General features: G+C 37.8%; 2 protein-coding genes across 13 annotated transcripts in view; one reads left to right on the top strand and one right to left on the bottom strand.

The window, feature by feature from the left end:
* Positions 1-634: 634 nt before the first annotated feature.
* golga2 (golgin A2) lies at positions 635-18,505 on the top strand. 6 transcript variants are annotated; one of them, XM_032570685.1, is made up of 28 exons: positions 635-729; positions 2,188-2,310; positions 3,420-3,488; positions 4,246-4,398; positions 4,664-4,710; positions 5,350-5,413; positions 6,009-6,062; positions 6,430-6,510; positions 7,063-7,101; positions 7,223-7,285; positions 7,693-7,786; positions 7,903-8,009; positions 8,199-8,257; positions 9,262-9,403; positions 9,550-9,639; positions 10,474-10,581; positions 10,668-10,755; positions 10,867-11,009; positions 11,144-11,362; positions 11,586-11,699; positions 12,021-12,245; positions 12,971-13,070; positions 13,814-13,902; positions 14,017-14,242; positions 14,420-14,578; positions 14,665-14,771; positions 14,985-15,174; positions 15,634-18,505. In XM_032570685.1, exons 1-28 carry the CDS (start codon positions 682-684, stop codon positions 15,906-15,908), a joined length of 3,276 nt encoding a protein of 1,091 aa, XP_032426576.1. In that variant the 5' UTR covers positions 635-681; the 3' UTR covers positions 15,909-18,505. The 6 variants fall into 6 exon arrangements, with proteins under 6 accessions (XP_032426576.1, XP_032426575.1, XP_032426578.1 ...); XM_032570684.1 differs by having other exon boundaries at positions 14,417-14,578; XM_032570687.1 differs by lacking the exon at positions 3,420-3,488 and having other exon boundaries at positions 14,417-14,578.
* Positions 18,506-18,926: 421 nt separating this feature from the next.
* The window catches only part of dnm1a (dynamin 1a), a 51,815-nt gene continuing 47,837 nt past the window's right edge, over positions 18,927-22,904 (bottom strand). For 5 of the 7 annotated variants that reach the window (XM_032570692.1, XM_032570691.1, XM_032570698.1 and 2 more), the window contains one exon: positions 18,927-21,331. In XM_032570692.1, the coding sequence (XP_032426583.1) occupies positions 21,301-21,331 (31 nt within the window). In that variant the 3' untranslated portion in view covers positions 18,927-21,300. Of the gene's footprint in view, positions 21,332-22,616; positions 22,655-22,904 lie in introns of all 7 variants that reach the window. The other 2 variants (XM_032570695.1, XM_032570696.1) reach the window with 1 other exon arrangement.

The raw sequence follows: 22,904 nt of genomic DNA, 5'->3' as shown, positions 1-22,904 counted from the left end.
TAAAAACCAGTCCCATATCCCAAGCTTTAGGATTGTTGCAAAAATGAACAGTTTGATTGTCTTTAATTTTGCTGTGAAAGTGACAAATCGAATCTATCCAAGTAAAATATCACACAATAAGGTTTATCTATTTAATTTTACTTTAGCTCCAATATGACCTATCAAAATTGTGTAGAAATTAATTAATATTACTTTATTTCATTGTTAAACCTCGTAAAAAGGTTTTGTATGTTTTATCATACATAAGGCCTGACATTAATTTATTTGCCCTGTCTGTTTTAATTTGTGTTTTATTCTTATGTGTTTTATGTATACTGCACAACACTTTGTTGCAGTTAATATCTGTTTTTAAAGTGCTTTATAAATAAAATTGACATTGACATTGTATTAGAGTAATTATCACACCATGGTCTGACCCTTTTCTAAAAACAATTTTAGTTGCAAATAACGTCTTAAAGATTGCTTTTAAAGTGCTTATAAACACAGAAGAGAAAGAACTTATAGTGTAATAATAATGGGAACTACAGTCACATTTTTCCCGACTTTATATCACAAGTCGACGTTTATCTAAAACTGGTTGCGCCCCCTGAAAACGGGGACTTTGCGCCCCCTACCGATAGAAGGATCTATTAGCACCTTACTGATGACGTGGTTCGGTCGCTTGACCACCAGAGCAGCAGGATGGCCGACCAGAGTAGGCAAACAAAACTCGCTGCAGCTAAGAAAAAGGTAAAGTGTATTAATAATGACTTTCCTTAATTTCACATTATGTACTCATCATTTATTTAGCCTGCAAGTTTAATTCAACCGTGTTTCTACTTGTTGTATTATAAACTCCATGTCTGAGCACGGGTGTTGTCATTACACGTCGTCCGACCTCTGCGCTGTCGCACGTCCCTCCTCTCGCACTCATCTTGCGGCTTCAATGAGCAGGAAAGACCGGTGCCTGTCTCCGGGCCTCTACTGATAGCATTAATCTACTGATAGCCTTAACCTTCGTCTGTTCTTAGTTGGAAGTTGTATTCACGACATCCTATTCATCTTAGCGCCACAACGAGTAACTCAGCTGTGGGCCAAAGGTTTACCCGTCTTTCAAGACAACCGCAAATGTAGTCATTGGCGAAATCTTAACGTGCTAAGGCAAGTTAACATTAGCAAACAAGCTCAAAAGCTAACGAATACATTGCTACAGATGAGTGGAAATACCACAACACAGAAGCTTGACAACCTTTTGACTCGTTTGCAAAAAAATATTAACATTAGAAATTGGGCTACAAACAGTCGTTTTCAGAAAATATAAAACTGAACTCCAGAAAATTAGCTTGCTAGCACAGTGAACTGGATTGAATCAAGGGGACTGTTTTGACAGCTGACACCCCTCTTCTCGGACAGAAGAGGAGCTGTTTTGGAGTTTTGTAGAAAGATGAATACATTTCGACGACTGTACTCCTCAATATTTAATCTTTGACTTATATATTTTGTAAACAGGTGATCATAAATTTGAAACACCATTTCAAAATTGATTAGTCACTTGATTTCCTTGTTATCCCTCCTGTTACTTTTCAAGGCCCTGCGCTAAAAATGTTATTTTTCAACTCACGTATTTTAAAACATCTTCTCTGTTTTTTTTTTTTTTTTTGGTTTGTTTCTTTTTTTTCCAAGATTGAAGCTGTATTTTTGTGTTTGTTTTAAACAACATCTGTTGAGTGGCATATTTTTTTTGTTTTGGTTTTTTTTTTTTAGAATAAGTGGATTATAGGTGCATTAGTAGAGTTTGCTTGAATGTTGCTTCATGCCAGACAAAATTCAACTTGAGAAACCTGCTTAATATCAATTGTTGACTTTTGGGGAGCAGCTGCAAAGAGGCCTAATGTTAGATCTAAAATTATGCAAATGTATATTCATCATTTAAATGAATATGTTTAGCGTTATATATATATATGTACATATGGTGAACAGTGTTTGGAACAATAGCTAAAAAGTAAGGATATGAAAGCAATTCTTTACTTTAACATAGTTAATTTTGCTGTAAGGTGTGAGAGCTTTTTTAACGTCCTACTAGCCCTCTTTATATTTTACAAGTTGTATAAAACATAATACTTGTCTAAAGAAAGACATAAATATTTTGCAAACAGAGAATGTAAAAGGATCTTTCTGCATCCTGTTTTTTTGTGTTATGTTGCTCAGCTGAAGGAGTTTCAACAGAAGAGCTCTCCTGCTTCTGTGGGAGGAGAAAGGGGAGGAGGAGGAAGTGGAACAGGATCCAAGAAGAAGCGAAAGGTGAAGGAAGACAGAGACTCCCCAGACAATGTGAGTTTTTCTTTAACTTTCTGTTAATTTAGTCTTTTTTCTCGTTTTGGTTGTTGGATGAGATTGCCTCCTAATACTACATGTGCATTTTACCCTTCTATTTAGTCCTTTGTATTTTGTACACTAATTATGTTGCTAGTTTCAAAACTATGTTACTAATTTTATAAATTTAAATTTCTTGACATAGATTGCTAGCAAATCAGTTCTGTTTGATATTCTCTTAAATATCCTCAGAAATAGAGAATGTCAGATGGTATAGGAAAGCTCTGTGATCATTGTCAGTCATAAGAAAGGAAATGTGTATTAGATTTTAAACAGCAGTTCTAATAATGTTGGTTACTATACCAGTTATTATAAACACGCATTTTGTTTTTCGACAAAAGTGTCATTGAAGTAGCATATTGATATCAGGCATTGCCTCTTGCTTTGGTTCCAATTCCAACAGTCTGTGATCATATTAAGAAGGCCAATGACGACGTGTGTGTGGTGCTACTTTCAGACAGCACATGCACATAACTTGGCTCTGCCTCATGACATTTGACCTGCGTTTATAGCCGTTCTTTAGACAGCTGTCGATGTTCTTCTCACTGTTACAATAACAGTGACTTCATTCTGCAGCAGTCACAAACATGACCATTAACTTAAAAATGCCATTTGTAAAGTAAGAATCTCTACCTTTGCATTGTCTTTCAAATATCAGCATCTTTTCACCTTTCTTCTCTTTCTTTAATTCTCCTCTCTCACAACATATCAGTTATTAATTTTAACAACTCTTTGTTGGTATGATTGGAAAGCCTAAACTTATAAGTGTAAATTGTAAATTTCATTTCAGTTTCTTGCATAGAATTCATATTGAAAAGTTTAAGAAGCTTACTGGTAGTTCAAATCCAGTTTAATTTAGACCTAATTATGACTGTAAATGGAGAGGAAAAAGAGCTTATACAAATGATGGGAACATATCTTGTGGTCACTTTTTTCTTGTCACACACTAACCTTTGCAGCTCTTCCTTGTGGTAGCTGCTTCTATCATTTATCTCTCTGTGACTTTGAGTTGTTTTCTGTCATGTCACTTCTCTCTTTCTGTCTGCTGCTGTTTCTTTCTACTGTAGTTTGACAGTTTTCTGAAAGCTCTTAGTCAAAGCAATGGAGTAGTCGTCCCACCTAATGGCAACTGTCAGGTGAGCCTTTGTCCCTCTCTTTGTGCTTTACCCTTGTCCTCTCCCCTCTCTGCACTTCTTTCTGTAAATAGCTGTTCCTCATTTTTGGTGTACAAGATTGTGCCTTGTCTGCTGTTCACGTTTTTTCACATTGACCAAAACACACAATCAATTAAAGCCCAAGTCTTGACTCTGTTTTGTTTTTGTAAGTTCATGTCAAGAAACTTTATAAAGGATTTCAACAGGTTGAGTGTGCAGCATTCATTGTTCATTGCATGTCAGTACATTGTTTTTTTTGTTTTTTTTAAGAAATGTTGATCTTATGTTGTCTAGTGTTATTGGTTGGCATTTGCACATTCTTAAGCTAAACATAGCTATGATTCCTGTTGCTAAATGTTCAATGCAGATGAATATCTAGATAAACAAGAATGCCGCTCACTTTTCAGCTTGTTTCTTTTTTCTTTGACGTCCAGTGTACCTGCTTTGAAATATGCTAATTATCATCACCTCAAACACATTACACATTAACATTAAAATGCTAATAAGACTGCAGTGTGTTCACAATGCAGTTTACAGTAACAGATAATGGCAAGAGTTGGTTACTAAACCATTTAACACTATATGTTTGAGGATTGCACTTTTTGTTCTCATGTTTATTTTGTTAATATTTAGATGTAAACTGCATTAACATGACAGGTTTTTTTTGTGTGCCATTACTTGTAAACACTTGTCTTCTTACATTAAAAGTGAGTTGGCATTTTTGTGTATGTTACCTCAGACCTTTGCTGACATGGAGGCCATGGGGTCCCCTGTTCCTCAGCGGCAGGAGGAGCAGCACAGCGAGTCCGGCAGAGACTCACCTATGTCTAACTCTGCTAGTGCTAACGCTGCTACTAACTCTGAGTTTGTCAGTCACAACACTGAGTTGCAGGTGTGTCTTTAATCTGTCTGCGTGTTTGTTTTATTGTTTAAAATGCACCTAAGCTGCCATAATAGGTCTTGTTAACATACAACACTTTCAGCCTAAGAATTTGTGAACTTGTCTGAAGTTAGGATAAGTAGGATTTTTGGCATGGTTATAGAAAATACCAAAAAGTCTTCTTTTTTTTGTGATATTTTAAAGCGCTGTCGTAGCACACAAATTCCCCCGTGTGTTTGCTGACTTTCCTCTGCTTCTAATTTTTCTCTCTGTACAGGATTTCCCAGATACCAACAGTAACCGTAGTTTAAAGGAGGAAACTAGGTGGGTTTTTAATTTTCAGTGATGTAATTTAACTTGTTTTATTCAGTCATCTCACACAGATTATTTGTTTTTACTTTAGTAAGTGTACCTTTATTTGATATTTGTTGCAATCTATGTCTTTTAAGGATTTGTTTTTATGTTTTGACTTATTTAGTCTTTTTGCTGGGAGCATTATCTTAGCCTATTTTTTCCTGCAATATGTGAAAAACTAGCATGTCTGGTACTTTTAATATGGTTTCTTCTGGACTATTTGGTCCTTGTTTCAACTTTCAATGCTTTTGCAAAGTAAAGTTAGAGAGGTGAAGATTGTTTTATTTTTGTGTTTGATGTGAGTGGTTGTACTTTACCTTTGTAATAACTGAATCCTGATCTATTACTCAAACACACTGCTGTGCCTGAGCTCAGTTTAGCTCCATGTCAATAATTATTGGCCGTTCTTTCTTTTTCCAGCAGCGATACTTCATAATCTCTGTGCAAAATTGCCTATCAACATTCATAACTTATTTGAGTTTCTCAGACACTCTGTAAAAGCAATGCTATCTGTTTTCCACTGTTATTTTGAGTGCACCCATGTTGCTGCTTGTAGCATAAAACGGGAAGGTTTATAATTTGCATTCATCTGGCATGTCTATTTTGCAGACCATTGTCTTCCACAGAGAGCCTGCGGCAACTCTCGCAACAACTAAATGGTCTGGTCTCTGAGGTAGGGCGTTACAGACATCACTGTCATCCCATTCCTTTCTATCTCTCACTCTTTCTACATCACACTTTGTCATGCTGTGTTAGGCTTTTAACAAAACACCCTGCCCGTCTACATTTCCAACCAGTGTGTGTGTTGCATCTATTGTTTGCAAGAATGCACTGGAAGCATTTTCAGCTCTGCCAGTCCTCGTACTGACTCCATCACCTGGTGTTCTTATCAGATTTACAGTATTCTCCCTGAGCTTTGTTTGGCACTGGAAAACAGTACACAACAGTTAATATCACAGTGTGTTTTATGTTAACTTTGCTCAGTTCTGAGGAAGATTAATTGTGTAATCATCTCACTGTTATAAAGATAATGTTGCTATCCAAAATATGAGAAAACAAATGTGATTAAATTAATTGTCCTTGTTTGCTATGCAACATTTGAGGGTGTAATAGTTTTTGAATTAATCATTTTATCCATTAATATGCCTGCAGAGATAGACTGTATGGGGAGATGTTGTCCTCACACTGTCCTTTAGATCACAAATATGTAAAGTGTGTCATCAGTTCTGTTGCAAAGCTCATAAATTATGATTTCATTATCATTCCAGTCAACATCTGCTCCATATGTGAATGGGGAAGCTGCACCTTCTGGAGAACTGGAGGTAAGATGGAAAACTTTTTTTTTTTCTCACTTTGGATTTGTTTAGTATATTTTTACTCCTGGGCTACTCCTACGCCATTCAGAATAGGATTTACTTTCTCCAAGCTTGGTCCAATTGCCTTCAAAGTATTTTAAAACTAGCCTTGTTTTATTTTAATCATGTGGCATTTTTCATCATTGAAAGCATCCACCACTTGTAACAGTAATATTATTTGCCTCCATGTTAATATTTCACATTTAAATATTTATCTTACTCCCCTGTGTTCTCTGTTTGACTTTTGTTCCTTCACCTTATCCGTGTCTTTATATGTATTATTTTCCTTTTTTTTTTTTTTTTTGTTTCCCGGATGCATGTGTGCACGTGATAGAGTCGGAACCAGGAGCTGGCAGCCGCCCTGGAATCTAGCAAGCTAACAAACTCTCAGCTCAATACCAAGCTAGACCAGCTGGTAAGAAGCTGTGTGTATGCATACCTGTGTGCCCTTGCTTTTTGCATTGTTACCCTATCCTCCCTTTCAGTTATTTATTTGCATTACGCTTTGAATTGTAATGCCTTTTGCATGCTATCATAACCACCAGGCCATCACACTCATCTTTTATTATCTCTCTCTCATTTTTATCTGTTGCTCAGGTGGATTAGGGTGCATTCTGGAACTCTAAATATAGCATAAGCACCCCGTTGGGTGCACATTTTAATCAGGCATCTTAACACTTTGCTTGTAGTTGCATGATGTTCAAGGCTTATTGAGCCAGTTTAGTGGACTATCCTCAATAACATTAAAGCAAACATTAAATAATATAACACATTAGGATTTACCAAACATGTCTTTTATTTTTGTTCTTTGCACAGTAGTTGTGTGGCTGGCATGTGAAAGATCTCGTCTGCAGAATTTTTTATTATGTTTTCTAAGATAGAATAGTGTACTAATTATTGGATGACTTATTTTTTAGTTGTTTTTTTTTTCCCATAATCCTAATTTTATACCATGTTGTCTTGGCAGGTGCATCAAACTCAGGAGCTCACAGATCAGCTGCAGAAGGTTGGAAGTTTTTCTCATTTTCTTACCTTCACAACATGTTTTACTCAATTCCATCTTTTATGATCTATGCCTTTGAGCTTTGTCATGGCCAGTCATGCATTTTGTAATTTTCTGCCTTCAGGAGCGAAAGGAATTTGAACAGAAATTTTCAAAGGAGCAAGGAGCAATGCGGGAGCAGTTGCAGGTAAATCCCTTAGAAATAATTAGATTTTTTAAGCATTCCTGTGGAAATATACTAGCAAAAAAAATTTACAATTGCATGGTGTCCCTTTTCCATAAATAGATGGTAATTTGATCCAAAACTCTCCCTCCCTCCCCTCAGCGCTCAGAGTGATACATGCTAAGGTTTCAGTGTATTTTATTTCTCTGCACTGGAACAAACTCTGAAAACCTGAAATGTGCAGAAACTGCTGGTTCCTTTGATAATGAAGTGTTTGAAATATTTGCTTCTTTAATACATTGAAGATTATATTTTTACATGTTTTTGTTTCATGCAATGCTTTTGTGTTATTTTTAAAATAAATTTTGTGATATAAACAAGTAAAATCCACACCTGGAATCTTAAATATTTTTTCATTTGTTTCCTGTAAGGTTCATATCCAAACCATTGGGATTCTGGTATCGGAAAAATCTGAGCTACAAACAGCACTACAATACACACAACAGGCTGCACGACAAAAAACAGGTGTGTATGAGCATTAAAATGACTTTTGGAAGATTTTAGGTTTGCACAATCGATTGGTCAAGTAATTGTGTTTGCATGCTTGCAATGATGTGCTCTGACTCCATGTGTGTTCGTAGCTGAAGCAGAGGACCTCAATAACCGTCTGCAGACAATGAAGCAGAGAGTTTCAGAGCTGGAGCGAACTCTGTCTACTGTCTCCACGCAGCAGAAGCAGTTTGAGAAGGTAACATATTTTAATGAATTTGTTATGAAACAAATGAATAAAGCTGTAACTTCTAAAAATGAAATAAATTTTTATTTGACTTATGCATGTCAAACAGAAATCAGCTTAGTTGAATGTATTTGAAATATTGCTGTCATGTTCAGTATAAGCAATGCATGTTTGTTTGTTTTTTTTTCATTTTATCTTCAGCAAAACAAGGAGCTTGAAAAAGAAAGAGACAACTTAAGGCTAGAAGTGCTGAGACTCAAGTAAGTTTTTTTTTTATTAGTGAGCATATTATAGGAATACGTTTTTATATTATACTGCTGTAATTTGGTACTACCAACTTACCGTATTTTCCGCACTATAAGCCGCACCACATTATAAGGCGCACCTTCAATGAATGGCCTATTTTAAAACTTTTTTCATATACAGTACAGACCAAAAGTTTGGACATAACTGTGTGTCCAAACATTTGGTCTGTACTCAGTTCAGACCAAAAGTTTGGACACACCTTCTCATTGAATTCAATGAGAAGGTGTGTCCAAACTTTTGGTCTGTACTGTTTAAGCCGCACCGCATTATAAGGCGCATAGAATAGACGCTACAGTAGAGGCTGGGGTTACGTTGTGCATCCATTAGATGGAACTGCGCTAAAGGGAATGTCAACAAAATAGTCAGATAGGTCAGTCAAACTTTATTAATAGATTACAAACCAGCGTTCTGAAAACTCCGTTCATTACCAAAATGAATAAACAGCTGTTTGATTATTTTCCCCGAGGTAAAGTCAGTGATGTGGTATTTTCGTTACACAGTTTATCTTTTTACAACAGCAAGGTATAACATATAGTGGAGGGGAACTTTTCCTCGATTCAATAAACACGTAAAAAACAGTCTGATACTGTTACGGTAAATCAAACGTTAGTGCGATCACAATATATATCCACTTCCGCACCATTGATTCGTTCATGTTAAATTCTCTCGCTGCTGCTCTATTCCCGTGTTCTACTGCGTGACTGATCGCCTTGAGCTTAAACTCTGCGTCGTAAGCGTGTCTCTTAATAGGAGCCATTTTGGGGTCCTTACACAAAACCCAGCGTGCACCGCGCGCTTCTCCTTCTACGGGCTTTTGTGAAAATTGAAGGTTTTTAGGTGTGCCTTATAGTGCGGAAATTATGGTAGTCTTGTTTAATGCAAACAAGTGCGGTTCAGGCAATGCAATTCCTGAAAGTATCAGGCAAGTGAAATATAATTTATGTTTGTGTGTTGACAGCAATTTAAGTGAGGAGTCAAAGCAGCAGAGCTCAGAGCTGTCTGAACAGCTGAGACAAATTACACAAGATAATGCTGCAATGAGGCTGGAGGTAAACGATCTTCACAAGAGGCTGGAGATGGCGGACCTCATGCTACAACAGGTGCATGCTTCATTATTCAAGAACATCTGGCTCTGATTTTTACTGTTTAAATTATATTAATCATTTATAATACAAACAGATATTTCTTTTTCATTGTTCATTCAGATTTTACATGTGTGTTACAATGTGTTTTTATTTATCTCCAGTACTCCAGTCAGTCAGATTCCCCCGGTTTCAACCAAAAAGTCGAGATGCTGCTGGAAGAAAAGCAGCAGCTGGAGTCACGTAATCACCAGGTCTGAGGCATCTCCCTCTTACATGTACATTATGAAACCTTAAGGTAAAAATAGGAGTTACAAACCTTCATGCAGACCTCCAGCCTGTTTTCATTTTGAATAAACTTTTATCTCCAGCAGCAGAATTTGTCCTTCATTAATATCATCCACAATTCCCCTCCTCAATATAATTAGGTCATCTGTTGTGCTCTGAGGAATATGACTAAATACCAGGTAGCTTACAAATTCAACGTCAGATTTTCAACTTAACATGAGAAAATACAAAAGTTTGCTCCTAGATTTAATTTTTAAAGTATTTATTTTATTTATAAAGTAGAGTGGAAAATGAAGTAATGCAACAATGTTTGTGTAAACATGCAAAGACATGGAACTTGGTTAAATTTGAAAAGGCCCACTGAAGATTTTGGTTTCTTGACCTGGTATTTCTAATTTGACATTAGCACACCAGCTACAATAAAAGGCAAGGACAACACTCTGGATACTGAATAGTTTTGGTTTAAGTCAGCTTCAATTAAGCAAAGTAACTAGATTTTACTGTTTTTAAGTTGGTGGAGATCTCCACCAACTACAACACAGGTGACTGTTTTGGTACTTGTGAATTGTAGATTTATGCTAAAGTGGTCATTTTAACCTTTATTAGAGGTTGTTAGATTTAAATTGTTCTGAAGGTAGTTCTTGTTATATCTCACAATATTATCAGTGACACAAGAATCCTTATGCAATAATCAGAAATGTTCAGCTCATTTGTCTCATTCCAAACTTGATTATTTAAAAACATAAAGGTTAACTTCAATTCACGTCGACTAAGATTGTTGTATATCTTTGTTTTTGTAGCTTCTGGAGTCTATAGCCCAGCTCAAGACGGAACGAGACCGTTATGTGGAACGAATCCAGGAAGAGGGCCGTGTATGGAAGGACAAAACCGAGCAGCTGCTTGCACAAGTATAATGATAAAATATATACTATGTTTGGCAGTACCGCTGAAAACGTAACTGTTTGTAATGATTTATTTTAATTTCTGTGTGAAGGTCTCTTTGGTAGCAGAGGAGAGAGACAGAAACATCAACCGAGTCCAAGAGCTGGAGGCCAGCATTGTAGAGCTGAAAAATGCTGCAGGTGAGACTTGTTTTCTCAGTTTTATTGGGAAAAAACAGCTCCACACCACAGTTAAATGAAATCAAACCATAACATTGGCGTGCTTGTTAAGTGTTATTCTTTCCTTTACAGCATTATTGTCTGTGGAGAAGGAAGCCCAGGAAAATGTTGAGCCTCAACCTTCAGGACCATCAGAGGCAGAGGTGGCTCTGCAGGAGGCCCTCAGTAGTTTACAACAGGAGAAAGATGCCATTACTGCTCAATACCAGGCTCAGGTGTGCATTCAGTTGTTTTATTTATACATGTGGATGGATAAATAATAGCATATCCTATATCACATGGGTCAATTATCCCTGATATTTCAAAATGAGACCAAATATACTTATTTATATATTTGGTGTTCCCCCAGCTTCGAGATAACAAGCAGCTAAGTCGCTTGTGTGCGGAGCAAGAGACACGCCTGGGAGAGTTGGAGCGGCAGGTGGAGAACCAGTCTCAGGAGGAAGAGGACCGCAGACGCATGTTGGAGGACGTTCAGTCAGACAAGGCCACGATTAGCCGAGCTCTTACCCAGAACCGCACACTGAAAGACCAGCTGGCCGAGCTACAAAATGGCTTTGTCAAACTGGTGAGTCCAAAAATTTACTCCCGCTACTCTGATCATCTTATCTTCTTAATTTGTCTCCTTTTGCATTGAATTTATGCTCCTGTGTTTCCATTTCTAGTGTTTTTCTACTGTTGCTTTCTAAAATTGAAAATTAATGAAGCCCATCCATTACTTTAGTGCTTCATATAAGTGACTGAGAGCTTGTTTTAAATCCAAGTTTCCTGTTACTCCATCATTATGACAGACTAATGAGAATATGGAGCTGACCACTGCAATCCAGTCAGAGCAACATGTGAAAAAGGAGTTGGCACGCAGGATGGGGGAATTACAAGAGGAACTGCACAATGTCAAGGAGCAGGTAACATACCCACATCTGCTGTAAAGCCTTGCAGTTTCTTTTATATATATATATTGAGGATACAAGTATTAAAACTGAGAATTACCTTCCAGTTTATTTTCAATAAGTGTTAAAACTTACTCTCAATATTTCAAAACAGTAAAGTTTTTGTATGAACACCAATACCTTTATCAACTGTACACAGTTTTTTTTCTTTCCATTTTTAAATAATTGGAAATGATAATGACGTCTGGAATTTAATTAATGGAGGTTTTTGAGCATCTGAGAAATAATCTGCTGCTTTTTGGTTTTAATGTACATTTTTTCTTTTGTTGCCTCCAGCTGGAGCTAAAATGTCAGGAGACGCGGGGCGTTCTAGAGCAGAGAGACCAGGTGGTGGCCCATCTGCAGCAGTACTGCGCTGCCTACCAGGCCCTGGCTGCAGACAGGGAACAGCTCCACCAACAGTTTCTGCAGCAGGCCCAGCTCATGGACCGACTGCAGCATGATGAAAGTCACGGCCGTGCACAGCTGGATGTCAGCCAGAATCAGCTCCAACAGGCAGAGGTGTGTATGGACCCTGAATCTTAAAATTATGACCAAGGTTTTTAAATACCTCAGCTGCCTAAAAGGGACCTATTTTGCAAAATTCACTTTTTGCACGTTTCTGTATATTCAACTGCTTCTAACAGCTTCTGCTTCTGCTTTCCAAAGTTGTATGGTTGTAAAATTGTGCATCTATTTGCAGCCATTTTCACATGCGAGTGCAAATGTTGAGTTGGAGTGTGTGACCTTCAGCAGCTTATTTGGATTTGAAGTGACAAAAAGCCCTTAATCCATTCTGAAAGGAGCTCAGAATAGGAAGTACTGACTAGACAAAAATCTCTTTATCTAATGATGATTATGTGCAAAATATGTAATGAACATGTTTTGTATAGCTCATAGAGCTATACTAACTCTTTCAAGGAAGCATAGTAGGTCACCTTTACGGTACCAACGCTGTATAGAGGCAGGATTTTGTTTGAGCCAGGCATTTTAAGGTGTTGCAAAAATTGTGCCGATGAGATTCAGAATAATTGCATAAAATTGTGAGGCTGAACTGTCACTTCAAAATGCTTACTCCTAGCACATTTAGTGGTTAAACATTTACATAAACTCATTTACTTGATGTCAGGTGTTCATTATTTTATGCTTAATTATTGACCCTTTGTGTTGTATCGTTACCCGATACTCGAACATTCATGAGTAATTTTAGTATTGTTTTAAAAGATACCCTGGGTTTCCTCTTGTAGAAGCATTTGGAGCAGTTGGTCAGAGACAACGAGCAGCTGAAGGCTGAGCTAAAAGAGCTGCTCAACAGTTCAGCTCTTGTGGCGACATCCAGAGACCAGGGTAAGGGGTTGTTCTGTATTCGTGCCTTGCTAGTGTTTTTCTTTTTGTGCTGGTATTCCTCTTTACTTTAGTAGTGTTTGTCACAGTCCTGTATACATTACATGAGCAGAAATATCCGGTTTTGACATTGTTTTATGAAAGTTATTTAAGTTGAATTAATGGACCTTTTAAAGGGTCAATAATCCCAAGAATGTTTCAGAGTTCACCATCATTTGGCATTCAGAACATTTGATTAATTCATCTCGAACTTGTCTGACTTGAATTTTTTGAAACATCTTGGGAACGTTCAAACTTCAACTATATTTCTGAACCGGAGTCGTCCGCCCTTGTGAACGGTCCCAGAAGTTGTTGTCTGCCTAAGAATCACTTTAAAACATCTAAAAGGTGCTTCAACAAGGACTAAAAAGACTATTTTGAGTCTAGTAGTTACCTACTTTTATTATTAGTTGTGTTGAGCTATTTAAATTGTACTTGGTTGATTTGTTGCAAACAGCTGCAAGTTAATTTGTGGTGGAAGTTGAATGATTTCATGTGAAACATGATGTGAAGCATCTGACCAACTGTGAAGTAGCTTGTGTAATTTTAGTGAAACTGACTACCTGACCGACACTTTATCCGAGCAATAAGCAGATAGCTGGAACCACTCAGGACTCACTACAAATACTGACTTATTCTTATTTGCAAAATGGGTAACTTTGTATGCATCAAATATTTTTATTGTTCTACTTTGTCATGTAATTTAGGAGATGGAGTGGAAAGCCAATCAGCGGAGGAGAGTCCTACAAAGTCTTCTATTGTTATCCCAGAAGACTTTGAGAGCCAGAAAGAGATGGTAGGTACAGAGATGGAAGTCACTTTGTGGCTGACCTGATTTATATAATTTGATAGTAATTTTCTGTTTCCCATGTTAGGTCTCCTTTATCACACTTTTTCATTCTTCCAACAGGAGGATTTTATCCGTGGGGCTTTGGCTCAGGTGGAAGCGGAGAGGGACGAAGCCAGAAGGCAGCTGGAGGAGGAGCACAGGCTCCATATGGCAGCCCGGCAACAGGTGGCTTTGGCCCTTAGACTGGAGCAGCAACACCACAACTACACACCTGTTCATGAAGATGGTCATGAGCATGATGATTGTCATGAACATAGTCACACTGAGCACAGCCATGAGCATTCAGGTCAGAAAAATGGAACAATTTGCTTTTCAGTGTCTATATTTTTATGTTAAAGTACCATGTTGCACCGCTCTGTAGAGTAAATTAGTTTCACCTGCTGGCTCTCACACTGTTTTGTTTATAGCTATGATAGGTTGGTCACTATGTAAACTCTCGGTATCCGCTATGCTACCTCAGCAGAAGGAGTCCCAGTTGAAGTTCATCAGGCGCTGAAAGCCGCCATGGAGAAGCTCCAGCAGCGCTTCACCTCCCTCATGCAGGAGAAAGCCGACCTGAAGGAGCGGGTGGAGGAGCTGGAGCACCGCTGCATCCAGCTGAGTGGAGAGACTGACACTATAGGTATGAACTTCTTGCTTTTTAAAAATGTTACGGTTATAGTTTATGAATTAAATTTTATTTTTGTTTTTACTCATTGTTATTTTAAGGGGAGTACATCGCCCTGTACCAAAATCAGAGGGCCATAATGAAGCAGAAGCACCAGGAGAAAGAGCAGTATATCAACATGCTGGCCCAGGACAAAGAGGAGATGAAGGTTCTGTACTGATGAGTTCTGATGGAGAGGCACATTTAAATGTTTTCTGAAACTGACATTTTTCTGTGTTTTCTCATTACTCTGTAAACTCTTCATCAGCATAAAAGTCCTTCAGATCACTTTAAATATTGAAATCAGTTTCTCTTCTCTGTTTCACGTATAAATTATTTTTGCACCACTAGTAGTAATTGATTCGTTTCATTTTGCCATCAGTCCAAACTGGCAGAGCTGCAGGATCTTGTCCTGAGGCTTGTGGCCGAGAGGAACGACTGGTACAATCGATACACTGGAGCTGCAGCCGGCATGGGAACAGCAAACCCCGACCTGCTTCCTGTTGGGGAGGAGCACTCTCACTTACAGCAGCAAACACATAAGCATGAGCTTAATGCTGTCGATGGAGAAGGTAAGAGCAAGATGGACCAAATCAGAAAACTTTGCAATTTCATATCCAGTGGAGGTCAGAGGATTAAAGACCAGTAATACTAAGCAGACTCATGGGCCAGTTCGGCCCACCTTTACTTTTTATGTGGCTCCCTAGACTGCAGTCGCTAAATTGCATCAATCAGACCTTCCAGTTTTTCACAGTTTTGCAATTGTGGAAATTCAACAAAATTAAAAAATCCCAGCATTTTTTTTGCGCTAATGCATAACTGAGTTTGTTGCAATTACTCTCATTGTTGTCATTTAACTTGGTAGCATGTTTTTTTTTTAATGAGGTTCATTTACTAAGTTGAAAAACACTGGTCAGGTTAAAATCAACATATTCCAGTCACCAGGCAACCTCTAAGTGCATCTCTAGTGTATTTAATGTGTTTTCTAATCGACTTTATCATCCTGAAACTTCATGTGTCGTTCTCTACAGAAGCCATAGAGGTCAGCCCATTCTCGGAGCCCTCCCGTCTACAAGGTCTAGAAGCTGCCTCATCCCAAACATTACCATCTAGTTCTGTTCAGACTGAGTCCAAACCTCTGGTGCCCAGAGAGGACGGCACCGCCCAACAAATCATGCAGCTTCTCCAGGAGATCCAAAACCCCCAGGGAGCTCCACGGTCACCGCCATTCCTGGGCGAAAATCCCTGCATCCCCTTCTTTTACCGGCCCGACAAACAGGATGAAGTAAAGATCCTGGTGGTGTGAGGCCAGAGTGTGACTGAGGTTCTGTGGTTGAATGATTTGTAGCTTGATGAACATATTTACACATCTCAAGAAGTTTGACACTTTAACAACCGTCTCGCCCAGTTACACTGAAATGGCCCCTATTTGTTCAGTTTGTTCCCCCTTGTTTTGCTTTGTCTTTTTTTACAGATGGGAGATGATTAGTATTCTAAATCAAAACTTGATTAATCTCCTTATTGCCATTTTTAAACCCTATCCTCCTTTTGTCACTTATCTCATACATGTGCAATATTGGGGCCATATATTCTGCCCCCTTTGCTGGTACAGCACTCAAAGAGCTGCTAAAAACGAGCTGTTCTTGTGCAAAAATCAGTTTCAATTCACTGTACTCATGCCAAAAGCGTCAGATTTGAATGTAATAAACCCAAGTATTTAAATGTATGTGAAATCCGAGGAGATGGGTGCAGAGAGCAGACATCAGGTTGGTTCAACTAACATTAAATGCAGAGGGCTGTAGGACAAAGTTAAGTCAGCAGGTGCGCATGAAACTTTGTGCCGTTCAGTTGTGAAGTCACCGGGTTGCTAAGTTACACTATCAAGTTCAGGAAGTTAAAAAGGGTGTTGCTGATTGGTACCGTTTCTAAAACTACATTCGTCTCCTTTGTTTCCCACTTCAAACACTGAAAATAACTCTTATGTTTGTACATTACATAATGTTAATACTTGTGAAATCTATTTTGTGTCGATGTGTTTTAAACGTGCTTAGACTGAGACGTCAACACCGTTACAAACTGGTGGTTGATCAGGTGAAATATGGGCATGGATGCAATTTACAAGACCCCTTGAAGTTTAACAATGATTAAATATGTTGAAGGCACAACACACCTCTGTTCTAAAAGCTTGAGTTGCTGTGCTAAAGGTTTCTTCCCAACTTATTTCTTTAAATTTATCTTTATTATGGTAGATATTATATTACAACATGTGTTATGAGGCATTTTGCTGGTTTTACCACAGACATATTTCACATTCCAGCCACTTTCTTCCTCAACAGAGCGTCTCAGCTAAAAAATTATTTTCATCGGGTATTACATTTGTGACACTGTTCTTCAGAGCTTGTTGCGTTCTGTTACGCTCATGTGTAGTTTTACATATCAAAGGATTCAATACACATCTTTGACAACTGGAATGCGTGAGACTGTAAGTGAATTTTTTGCTTGGAATCCAGATTTTCTCTTAGCCAAAAGTGCATCTCTTCTACTTTGCTTTTGTAACATTTTGGTAGATTTTACAAATATGATTGCACTAAATCTGTACATGGCTTTCTCACACAGCTCACCCTGTGCTGTCTGACCGTTTGGAATAGCATGGGTTTCAGTGAAAGGGGACGGGGTGTCCTATGAAGCTTCATGCTGAGGATTCCCCTGTATTTAATTGCTGGTGTGCGGTCGCACTCAGAATATGGGCATGGGATTTAAGTAGGGCAACTTAAACTTTAAAAAGTTTTTTCCATAGTCGAGGGACCAATTGGGTAAAGAAAAAGTATTAAACTCATGAAATAAATGTTACATTTGTCATCTCCATTCAGAAGTAGGTCTTGGGAAATAACACTTGTGAATATATCTCTTTTGGGCATTAAAAGCGAGGAATTAGAGAGAATCCCAACATTATAATGCAACTCTGGCTTGTGTTTAGAGACTAGCAATAGATACTTTTTTTTTTTTTTTTCAAAGCAGATCGCCTTCCTATAACTTTGACTAAACAAAATTGGAGCATTTCTAATTTGAAACCCATTTATACTGGCTCTCATTTATTAAGCTTTGAAATTGCACACAAAATGTTTATTGCCAAAAGTATCAGAAGGCAAAGTAGTTGTGCAGAATGTGGTAGTTTTTGCTCACTTCTCAAAGCAAACCAGTAAATTATAAAAAAGAAAAAGATTATGTGTACAGTTACAGGAGTTGCAAAAAGCACCAATAGTAAAACACAACATTACTGTTTTAAGTACCCCTACATTTTCTATCTTCAGATTTAGTTTTAATATATATAATTTTATTTGAACACTTTTTTTTTGGGTGGTCCGACCAACAGACAAATGCACAATACTATCTGCATTTCCCCTTCCTCCCCCAACTTGTGTGAAATCAACAATGTGGATGAAATGATTTCCTACTTCACTGCTTAAAGATGTCACGTGTGATTGACACCAAGAAAAACATTAACTGTCTTTATTGTAAAAGAGGTGTTGTACATACTGTAACTGTGTAATATATTGTATATTCATAATGCCTGATGTGTGGAGGGGGATTCTGGGAGAAGCTGCTTTGCCACATTAACTGGCTGTATGGGTTGTGTGTATGTCTGTTAGTGCAAAGTTGGGATGTTGGCCGTTACTGACTGACTGTGGTTTATTACAAACGTCAACAAAATGAAAAAAATATATTTATTTGGAGTAAGTTAGTATCTAATCTAATCAGTTTTAATATAAACTTGAAGTGAGTTTAGGATGAAGGATCACAGAGCAACCTGATTTTTGAGTGCTGCTTCAACCCAAGCTAATTTTTTTTTCTCCTCTCTTGAGTAATACTTTCCTCCTGAATAAAACTGATTGAGCAACTCAAGCTGTCTGGACTTACTTTTTGTTGGGATTCACCAAATTGTTTGGTATTATAAAAAATCATTTTTCCAATAAATACATCAACAATTTTACATCTAACTATTTTGTTTGCCAACTTGAATACCTCTTCAACAACAACTCTCAAAGAGTTCATATTCTTCATATGACCAATGTAATTCCAACACAAGTATTGTCCACAGAAAATGATTAAAAATAGGTTAGACTCATCAATCAGCAAGTTTTCTAATAAAACTAAATTATAAAAACTACAGTATGCTATATAAAGTAAATCTTTTAGTTCCTCTTTATTTTTACTCTATTACCAATTTTAGTTCCATTTTCTGCTTTTACTATGGAAAACTTTGTGATCAGTATTCATGAAAAGTGCCAAATGTTAGAGAAAAACAATGAAAACAGACACTAGAGCACATAGAGGTCTTTTAATATGTAGTTGAGAGTACAGCAGTCCTCCAGGATAATCTTACAGTTTCTTTTACATCAGCTGATACAAGCAGCAGGACTTGTCACCAGCCAGTTTACACACACCGTCCTTCTGTTTCACTTTTTATAAATTCAGAGAGAAAACACAAATACACCCTCCCTGATGCAAACAAAAGTATCAAACAACCTGCCAGCATCCATTTACAGCACAGTTTTTTTTATTATTATTATTTTTCAAGTATTCTGTTATGCTCATTTACTCATGGTTTAAATATTCTGATGTTGCATACAATGTAGACTAAATTATCTAAACAGAAGAGAGAACATATCTAGTAAAATGCACCACACGAATACATAACACATTAATAAACTAATTACTTTTAAATCAGATATGACTTCATGTTTGCTTTGCAGATGTTGAGATCAGAGATGCACAAGTAGGTGATTTTTTTTCTCGTAATGATCACAGGGTAAAGATGTGTGTAAGGTAAGGCTAGTGGGCTGTTTGTGTTTGGGGTCAAAATACAACACATAACACTGACAGCAGAGCTCAGTGGCAAAAAAACAAAGGGATTAAAAGGTGGTTTCTGCTCAGTAATGTGACAACTGAACACAAGCAGTGGTACTTTATGCATAGACTGGGACTGTTCATGTTCTCACTCACCCCCGTGACCACTGAGAGAAAATGGAGCAGGAGAAAAGAGGAAAAGAAGAAATGGCAGATCAGCAACTTAAAATGCAATTTATATATATATATATATATATATTTTTTTTTTTTACCTGCTTAATTTAACATTGCTCAAACCTGACTAACCTGAGTTACTAGACCACCATCTTGTATTACACTCTACATGAAGAGTTAACAGTCTAAAGAAACAACTCGGGTCACAAAGTCTCCTTCTCTGGTTTCATTTTGTTCAGTTTTAGGAGCGGTGCTGCTGCAAAAGCATTCAGACCTCTTGAACCTTTCTCACATGTTGCTGCAATACAATCGCAACCTTCAGTTTGCTTTAGTGAATAAAAAAAATACGATTCACTAGTGGAAAGGAAAAATGGTTTTGAAAAATTGGAATGTGGCCCACTTCAGTTTTATACTCCTTAATTAAATCTCTTACCCTGCAATAAACTTTGCAAATCTGCCCTTTTGTGGAAGAGTGTTAAAAGAAAGTTGAAAAAGTTCCTCTACAAAATTAAGCATATATTTCTTTAGACTGCAATAAATGTGTTAATTAGATTTATTTGAGTTCTGTAACAGGATTACAATCTTTCATTTTTGAAAGAACATTTGAAAGCGCAGTAATTATGCATTAATTACTTTGACAAAAAAAACAACAACATTGTTCTCTACCCTGAGCAAACATAATTACGTTTCCTGAATTTATGATGTATTCTTATTCATATTAAATATCCTCATTATTTTTGAAAGTAATAATAATGTCTTGATAAGCAGAGGAACAAAAAGGGGGAATAAACTACATTAGATGCATCTTTTCGCCATGAGAAGACTGAGAAACCACTTTTCTCTTTTGCATAGGTTGTTTGAGAGTGCAGCAGTTTAAGAAGAGGATGTGACAAAGCTTTGTAAGAACAGCAACAGTGAGACTTTCTAAAGTCTGCGACTGGCAAAATAAGACGATCCGCTACGTGATTCTGACTTCTGCTTTACAGCAGAGGAGGGGGATGGAGAGGATAAAAAGGAAAAACGAAGGAGACTTTTGTCCATTCAGGTTTTTCAAATCGAAGAATACAGATGTCATCCACGTCTGCCTCACCTGAGCGGTGCTGCTGTTTTATAGATTTGGACGGTGGGAAAGCATGGATTAGCTTAAAGAAGAGAGAGAGAGAAAGAAGAATGGTATTTGGGGGTGTTGTATGAAATGGCCCACCCTGAATAAAGGTTCTGGTTTACATCATTCTGTTCCTCAAAATAAAGATGAGCAAACAAATCCTGATAAAAGTAAATGATCAAATGTTAAAACTGAGACGACGCTTTAGAAAAGCTCAGGCATAGATTCATGCTAAACTTGCAAATGTTTACCCCTCTTGATATAAGAAGAGGGGAAGCATTCTGCTTTGAACTTGCGTGGATACACAATATGTTGACTCAGTTGTCTAATATAATCATTTCATGGTCTCTGCGATTAAACTGTGAGGAACAAAGTTGTATGTAAGTCATGCTTTCAAGTATTCTGCTTCTCTGCGTGAAAGCAGAGGGGCGAATGGGGATGGGGGGGCAGAGAGGTGGGAACAGGAGGGTCAGACCAGGCGGTAGATGAGAGGAAGGTGGCGCTGTTGTCCGAAGCGCCTCTCTCTCGTCCAGACAGGGGAAATGAAGGAGGGAGGAAGGAGCTCTGAGGTCTAGTGTGTTGGAGAAGGTGGGGGTCTCCGACTGGCACGGACAAACAGAGAGGGAAAGACATGAAGAAAAGAAAAGAGGTCAGATTGTTCTTCATAAAGTGGACTTTTTCTTGCTCTTTTGCTTTCTTCACGTACACCCTGGAATAAGGCTTTAGGTTCTCCGAGGATTATTCATACAGGTGCACGAAAAGACTTCACAGACCCGCACAGTTATTTGCAGTGATTTGCAAAAGTATCCACACCCTTGAAGAAGGTCACATTTTGTGTGGTTAGAACCATAACTTCTTCAAATTTTAGTGGGATTTTAGGTGACAGACCAAGACGAAGTCGAGCATTACTGTCAAGTTGGAGAAAATTGACTTGTTTTCAAAATGCTTTGCAGATAAAACCTGAAAATTATGTGGTGGATTTGTATTAAGCCAATTTTAAGTAAAGCAACCAAGTAAGTGGTAGATAGAGCCCAACTTTGTGTAATCTAATATGAGTTTACAGTTGACCCAGAGACAACTGCTAAAAAAATTGAAAACATCAGTGGACTGACATGATATGTCCATTCAGTCTGACAGTGTTTAAGGTATTTTTCAAAGAAGAATTTGAAAAATATTTTAGTCTTCATTTGTGCAAAGGTGGTAGAGATAAAACCCAAAGCATTTCTGAAAGGGAGAGCTAAATACAAATACATAACACTTTCAAAATTTTAATCTAAAATGCAAGTATAATTTTCCTTCTATGTAGCTACGCATTAGATTCTGTTCAATAACATCAAATCTCCATAAAACGTTTAAGTTTTTGACTAAATGTAAAAAAGCTTCAAGGGTTATGAATTCCTTTGCACAGAACTGTATCTTTGTAGGGTCGCGCATGGATAACTCACAAAAGTACCACCAACACTACAGAGTTCTCAGTTCTCTGGGATGGGGAAACAAAGAGCGTAACATACTGTAGGCCTGAGAGGGAGAACGAATGAAGATGCTGCGACTGCACAGCCAGCTGGGGTTAGCCTGCATGTGGCTCTGTTGTGCATTTTCTCCAACCAACAGAGATGCATCAAAGGACAGGTGGGATGTCATGGTGTTTACAACCAAAATTCAAGAAGAAACACAAAAGCTGTGCACCTGGGCACTAAAAATAACCCACACTTTTCTGTTTCCTGTGACCTGGTTCAGATGAATAACTCCTAAAGATTCATGCATTGCTCTGAGAAAAGAAAAGTGTGAGAAAGAGAGAAAAAAAAAAAGCCATGCAGCAAAAAGATGAAACCCGAGGAGTTTTGTGAACACGATGAGCATTAGGGCGACAGACAGCAACCAACATACCGAGAAACGTTAGTCTTCATCGGTCAGTGATAGTGATTCTGCAGGAGGAAACGTAGTTACATGTGTGACAGAGGTGTGTGTGTGTGTGTGTGTGAGAGAGAGAGAAGGACAGGAAGGAGCAGGGAGACAGAAAAAGTGCAAAGAGTTACAGTGAAGGGGGCAGGCCAGCGATGCATGTGCGCAGCTCTCTTCAAGAATAAATCCGTGTTCAAGACCCATAAAGAGATCTTTAGTTTATGTTTGTTATTTTTCCCAAACAGAGCTTCGCACAGAGACTCTAGATTCTAC

The sequence above is a fragment of the Xiphophorus hellerii genome, chromosome 8, assembly GCF_003331165.1.
Source record: "Xiphophorus hellerii strain 12219 chromosome 8, Xiphophorus_hellerii-4.1, whole genome shotgun sequence".
Lineage (NCBI taxonomy): Eukaryota > Metazoa > Chordata > Actinopteri > Cyprinodontiformes > Poeciliidae > Xiphophorus > Xiphophorus hellerii.
The sequence above is the reverse complement of the archived record's forward strand: the minus strand, read 5'-3'. Positions and strand labels throughout refer to the sequence as shown.